Source organism: Oncorhynchus gorbuscha, linkage group LG09 (genome assembly GCF_021184085.1).
Source record: "Oncorhynchus gorbuscha isolate QuinsamMale2020 ecotype Even-year linkage group LG09, OgorEven_v1.0, whole genome shotgun sequence".
Lineage (NCBI taxonomy): Eukaryota > Metazoa > Chordata > Actinopteri > Salmoniformes > Salmonidae > Oncorhynchus > Oncorhynchus gorbuscha.
In genome coordinates, this window is record NC_060181.1 from 10,464,020 (window position 1) to 10,470,676 (window position 6,657).

Sequence of the window (6,657 nt, forward strand, 5' to 3'; positions counted from 1 at the left end):
TGTGCCGAAAATCTCCGGTTGTGAAAACCCACAGTTTCAACAGCTGTCCGAGTGGCTGGTCTCAGACAACAGCTCTGGTGGACATTCCTGCAGTCAGAATGCCAGTTGCTCACGCTCCCTTAAAACTAGAGACATCTGTAGCATTGGGTTGTGTGACAGAACTGTACATTTTAAGAGTCGCCTTTTATTGTCCCCAGCACAAGGTTCACCTGTGTAATGATCATGCTTTTTAATCAGCTTCTTGATATGCTACACCTGTCAGGTGGTACTTCCCGTGGCTATGATAATATTAGCTATAATATGGCACATTTTTCTCTCTGCCCCATGGAAGAAGAACATGTTTAAAGTGGGGGCGGGCATGGAAGAAGAACATGTTTTAAAGTGGGGGGCCATGGAAGAAGAACATGTTTTAAAGTGGGGGGCCCATGGAAGAAGAACATGTTTTAAAGTGGAGGGGGCGGTGGGGGGCACATGGAAGAAGAACATGTTTTAAAGTGGGGGGGCGGGGGGGGCATGGAAGAAGAACATGTTTTAAAGTGGGGGGGCCCATGGAAGAAGAACATGTTTTAAAGTGGGGGCCCCATGGAAGAAGAAAATGTTTTAAAGTTGAGAGGGGGCCATGGAAGAAGAACATGTTTTAAAGTGGGGGGGCATGGAAGAAGAACATGTTTTAAAGTGAGGGGGCCCATGGAAGAAGAACATGTTTTAAAGTGGGGGGGTGCCTTGCTTGGACCTTGCAGGGCCCCGTGAAACTGTGCTACACCACTGGGGTAGGTTTATTGCCTTGGTTTCGGTCACAGATTAAGCCCAATCCTGGACTGAAAGGCCTTTTCAATGGAGTGTGGAGAATGAAACAGAGCCAGACATCTCTGTCTATGGCTGCCAGTGTCCTGTTGAACACTACTGCTCCTCCTCTCTACTTTCCAGGTGCTGTTCAATCACAACTACCTTCTGGATTTTGTGGAGGAGTCAAAGCAACCTCCTTCCTCCTATACAAACAAAGTTCACCTGAATTCCACAATTTGTTTTGTTTCATGACTGTAAATATGGTTCTGAGAGCAGGAATTAAAACTTAGACAGCAGAGGAAGAATTCTGTTATTGTGTTTTACTTATCCGGTAAATCAGATTGCTGAGTTTGATTAAATGTGTTAGGTATTGTTCATAGTTTGAAACAAATGTTTGATTGCTCACAATCCTGGCCCCTCTCATTGCAGTATGATAACTGGTATCAATAAAGGATAAATAAATGCAAGAGTTTTACCACCAGTAATATTACAACTCCTTGTACCAATTGTCTAGAAAGGCCCACAGAACAGACAGGCACAGAGTAAGCTTTTCATTTTTTCAATTAAGGTTGGCCTAGTCGAAAAGAAGGGCTCGTCCGGGATTTGAACCCGGGACCTCTCGCACCCTAAGCGAGAATCATACCCCTAGACCAACGAGCCTGTCTGTAAAACGACACTGAGATTTTGAAAATCACTTAAATGCCACGCATGTAATGAAAACTTTGATTCTTTACTGGTACTGCACTGTCTTCTGGTGGTGCTGAGAGGTACTGCTGTCGATTTTGGGGCGTTTGGACAATGGCCACTCAAATCTGTAGATCAGGATTGCACTATAGGGAGACGAGACCTGGTCGTTAATTTGCAATCAACTGGGGAATTAATTAACACAAAGGGAAGAGCACTCTGTGCTGCACACCACATCACGCCATCTCTGAACTGCACACAAAATAACTTCACTATACTGGATTGCACTCTGTCCATCTCTCTGTATTTAGATATATTCATACTGATACCGTAAATATGAACATCCCCTGTATATCAACTGTATACCCACTGTATATCAACCGTATACCCACTATAACTCAACTGTATACCCACTGTATATCAACCATATACCCACTATAACTCAACTGTACACCCACTATAACACAACCATATACCCACTATAACTCAACTGTATACCCACTGTATATCAACCGTATACCCACTATAACTCAACTGTATACCCACTGTATATCAACCGTATACCCACTATAACTCAACTGTATACCCACTATAACTCAACTGTATACCCACTATAACTCAACTGTATACCCACTATAACTCAACTGTATACCCACTATAACTCAACTGTATACCCACTATAACTCAACCATATACCCACTATAACTCAACTGTATACCCACTATAACTCAACTGTACACCCACTATAACTCAACTGTATACCCACTATAAGTCAACTGTATACCCACTGTGTATCAACCATATACCCACTATAACTCAACTGTATACCCACTATAACTCAACTGTATACCCACTATAACTCAACTGTATACCCACTATAACTCAACCATATACCCACTATAACTCAACTGTATACCCACTATAACTCAACTGTATACCAACTATAACTCAACCATATACCCTCTATAACTCAACTGTATACCCACTATAACTCAACTGTATACCCACTATAACTCAACTGTATACCCACAGGGATGTATGTTTCATGATTAACGACTCATGGTGTAACTGTAACAACATACAGGAACTCAAGTATTTTTGTTCACCTGTCCTAGAATTCCTCACAATCAAATGCCGACCGTATTATCTCCCAAGAAAATTATCTTCGGTTATTGTCACATCCGTGTATATTCCCCCTCAAGCTGATACCACGACGGCCCTCATGTGGATAGGGGGGTGCTCCCTCTGTTGTTTCCTGAAGTCCAAAATCATCTCCTTCTCCTAGTCGTTGTTGGTAATCAAGCCTACCACTGTAGTGTCGTCCGCAAACTTGATGATTGAGTTGGAGGTGTGCATGGCCACGCAGTCGTGGGTGAACATTCAGACTATGTGTAAATGTACTTGGCGAATAAAGATGATTCTGATTCTGATTTGTACAAGCCTAGTCAAATAGATTCAGATTGTTGTGTGGATTGAAGATTTCATCTTTATTTAACCAGGTGGACTAGTTGAGAACAAGTTATAATTTGCAGCTGCGAAGATACACTGTTTCATCATTCACTTCAGGTGTACACCCACCCCAAAAAAATGTTTAACCAAAGGAACGATCATATAATTGTGTAAATATATATAAAGCTGTTCATCCTGTATTTGACACCAACACACTTATCTGCAGTAGATGGCGTGATGAGCATTCCGAACTGAAACATTATCCAACCACGCGAATAAGAAATCACTCACACGCGCGTGCGCATTTTACAGACCGGAAAGCGTAATTGCGTCGAGCGGAAACTGGTACGTCCTTTCTGAAGCGGACTGCCATCATGGTGAGTTCGCAATGAAGCTTGTGGAGTTTGAAAAAATGATTAAATAAAAATATTCCTTATTGTTAAGCACCCTCAACTGATATGTAAATACATAGTGTATCGTTATGTTCGCTTTATTAGCGTTTAAAGTTTTGAATAAAATAGTTTCGATGGGTTTTGGACATAATAAAAATGTCGGCTGTTCCGCATGCTACAACGTGGTGAAGAACAGGCCGATAATCAGTATACTAGCGTTTGTCAACTATCGAGTTTAGGCAGCGCCAGCATCAAACTAATTGGAAGAGCGAACACAGAGTAGTTTCTGTATTTGTTTTCTTAGTTTGTTTTTTGTCGTTCCACGGCCATATGTAAACTAACTAACGGTAGTTTCGTTATCTGCTAGCGTGCTTGACATAGGGATAAGTTACTAGTAGCACTCCGGTACAGCTTGTTAGCTTCTATACACTTCTCGGTATTGGTGTTTTCCCACAAACTAATAGCCATGTCCCATGTAAATCACAATTAGGAAAACGTGTAGCTAGCTAACCACGATAACCCATCTACGTTTGAGTGTCGAGAGGGTTATAAGAAAGTAGTTAGCTAGTGACCATACTGCCCAACCTTGTGTAATTACAAAGAGGAAATTATCCTGATTTTTAAAATGGTGTCCGGCTTGTAAAAATAAATAAATATACACGATGCGAGATATTTGGCGAAATATACCAGCATGCCTCTCCAAAACAGTGAGGGAGTTTAGCGTTCCAAGGGTGAAAGGTATTTCGGGGCTGGCGCTGGATGAGTACTGAGTACGCTGCCCAGCCTTACATAATTAGAGAGAGATTATCAAGTTTTAAAAATGGTGTCCAATTGAAGAAAAAATGTACATATTGCGAGATATTTGGCAAAATAGAAATACAGACCTATATTTCCCTATAGTAAACAATTGGGACGACTACCACATTTCCATGAGTGATCTGTTAACATTTTAACTAAAAGCAACGTGGGCAGATCTCATTGCCAACGATAGCAAAGCAGGCTCTGTAACGTAGACTAAACAGGGAAATAGAATGTTCAGAAGGCGAGTTGGTGCTCACTAGAACTAATAGGAGATGCCCCGAAATAAGGCCTGCTTTTTCGTGATTCAATTAAGCAGCTGGGACATATGGTAATATTATGAAACTGGGTTCCACAGCAAAAACATTGTTAAAAGTGTCCAGCCTATCATAATTCTCTTTTCTGGATCTTTTCCTACCGAGCTAGTTAACAACACGTATTTGTTGCAGGTGTTCAAGCGCTACGTTGAGATTGGCCGCGTTGCTTACATCTCTTTCGGGCCCCACGCAGGCAGCCTGGTGGCCATCGTTGATGTCATCGACCAAAACAGAGTAAGCATAGCATTGATGATATCCTGACTTTATGTCAGAGGTCTCCAACTCTCTTTCTTTTAAGTTACTGGTTGTTCAGGCTTGTTCCAACACTGCAGTAACATATCAGATTCACATGATCAACTAGTCAAGTCTTCTTTCTGGCCTGGAATTGGTTGACTGGCTGCAGGGCTGGAGCATGAGCCCGGCTCCAAACCGGTACCTGAAACACCTAGTCTGGTAGCGGTTGTTTGTCTGTCTTTTATCCACCAACACTTTCCCAGAGTCTTGCTTCAAAGTGTCCAAAAAACTCCACAGTGTGAGTGGTAGAGCCATGTTGTTGGCGTAAACTACCACCATTTTAAGAACGGTTCAACTCCGCATAGACATGTTTTAATTAAACTGGCTGTGGTGTGTTTGTCTCAGGCATTGGTGGATGGTCCCTGCACAGGGGTGAAGAGACAGTCAATGCCTTTCAAGTGCATGCAGCTCACTGACTACGTCATAAAAGTTCCACACAGGTGAGTGAGAGAACCTCAGAGTTCTATTTACTAGGAACCAAGCAGAAGCAAACTGAATGAAACAGGGAAAGGTACCTGCTGAAATTTGACCAATATAAACTTATTTGTCCGTTGCAAGATGTTTCGTTACGGGTTGCACATTAATATTTTCCCGTCCTCAAGAACTTGATTGGTTCAGTCAGTTTTATTACAGCTGAGCGGGTTCCAAAACACATCCTCACGCACACACACACACACACTTCAATTAATTGAGTTTGGCTTTTGTTTTCCTTGTGGTGGATTTTAAGTCGATAGTCACAGACTTACTGCAATAGCCTCACGGAACACAATACCTTTGGCTCTTCTCTGCCCCTTTGGATCCTCTGAGCCATAACCCTTCCTGTGTTGCAGCGCTCGTCAGAAGTTTGTGAGACGCGCCTGGGAGAAGGCCCAAGTCACTGAGAAGTGGGCAGAGAGCAACTGGGCCAAGAAGATCGAAGCCAGGCGAAAGGTACAGTGTGTTTTTGGATTACTTTTAAGCTGCTAATCAATAAGCAAACTCCTTATGGGGTCTACATGTTTCTGACAGTCCCTGGACTAGGCCTTCTGTCTCCTTAGTAGCCCTGGAGCTGTGTTTTTCTAAATGGATTGATGGGGGGGCTAACGTTGGTTCCTTGAGGGCTGTGGCTGAACATTTTGTCAAATTGGACATATGATAGTTAAATATGCTTTAGGTGAATCACTGCCCACAAACATTTTTGTCTTGCTTATGCTACTGCAATGTTTCTGCAACTCCAGGGTGGTAATTCACAAAGAACCAAATGTGCTAAAAATGGGGAAGGACCTGCCTGAATCTGTCCAATAAGCAAATATGTTTGGTGTAACTGTTGTGTGTCTCTGCAGAGGGCCCAGATGTCCGATTTTGATCGCTTTAAGGTGATGAAAGCCAAAAAGATGGTGAGTGGAGAAAACGCTCAGATAATTCATTATTATATTGAATATTTTGGGTTTCACATTACATGTAAAACGACAAGATGTTGTATTTGAATCCCCGAACACATGAAGGGTTTTAATGTATGTGACAATACAACCTAATGTGGCAGGGAAATTCTTATTTGCATATAGTGGTAAGTGATAAAAATACATTTCCTGAATGATTTGACTGGTCACTGATTTGCTGTTTGTGTCCACAGAGGAACAAGGTCATCAAGCATGAGGTGAAAAGGCTGCAGAAAGAGGCAGCGAAGAAGGCGTGATCTGTCATTAATAAATCCTCTGGTTTAATTGTTCTCCTTTCTCTGGTCTTTACTACTGCTGCACACCTGTCAATCACAGCATAGGGCTAGCTATGCTTCAATCACACAGACAGCATCCTCGCAGCGTCATCGGGATGTGTGTGTGCAACAACAGTTCAACATTCACCTTCTACCATTTCTGTCAAGCCGTCTACACACACAGTCTGATGCATACGTTCCATAAATCCAACACCACAATGAACGCTTTGCAACGTAATGCTGC

At 42.3% G+C, this 6,657-nt stretch overlaps 1 protein-coding gene and 1 non-coding gene across 2 annotated transcripts; one reads left to right on the forward strand and one right to left on the reverse strand.

The window, feature by feature from the left end:
* Positions 1-1,374: 1,374 nt before the first annotated feature.
* Positions 1,375-1,446, reverse strand: trnap-agg. The gene has a single exon. It is a non-coding gene; the product is annotated as a tRNA-Pro (tRNA).
* A 1,792-nt stretch (positions 1,447-3,238) lies between these two features.
* LOC124042674 (60S ribosomal protein L14-like) lies at positions 3,239-6,428 on the forward strand. Its single transcript, XM_046360757.1, has 6 exons — positions 3,239-3,296; positions 4,559-4,660; positions 5,066-5,160; positions 5,551-5,650; positions 6,043-6,096; positions 6,333-6,428. Exons 1-6 carry the CDS (start codon positions 3,294-3,296, stop codon positions 6,393-6,395), a joined length of 417 nt encoding a protein of 138 aa, XP_046216713.1. The 5' UTR covers positions 3,239-3,293; the 3' UTR covers positions 6,396-6,428.
* Positions 6,429-6,657: the final 229 nt, after the last annotated feature.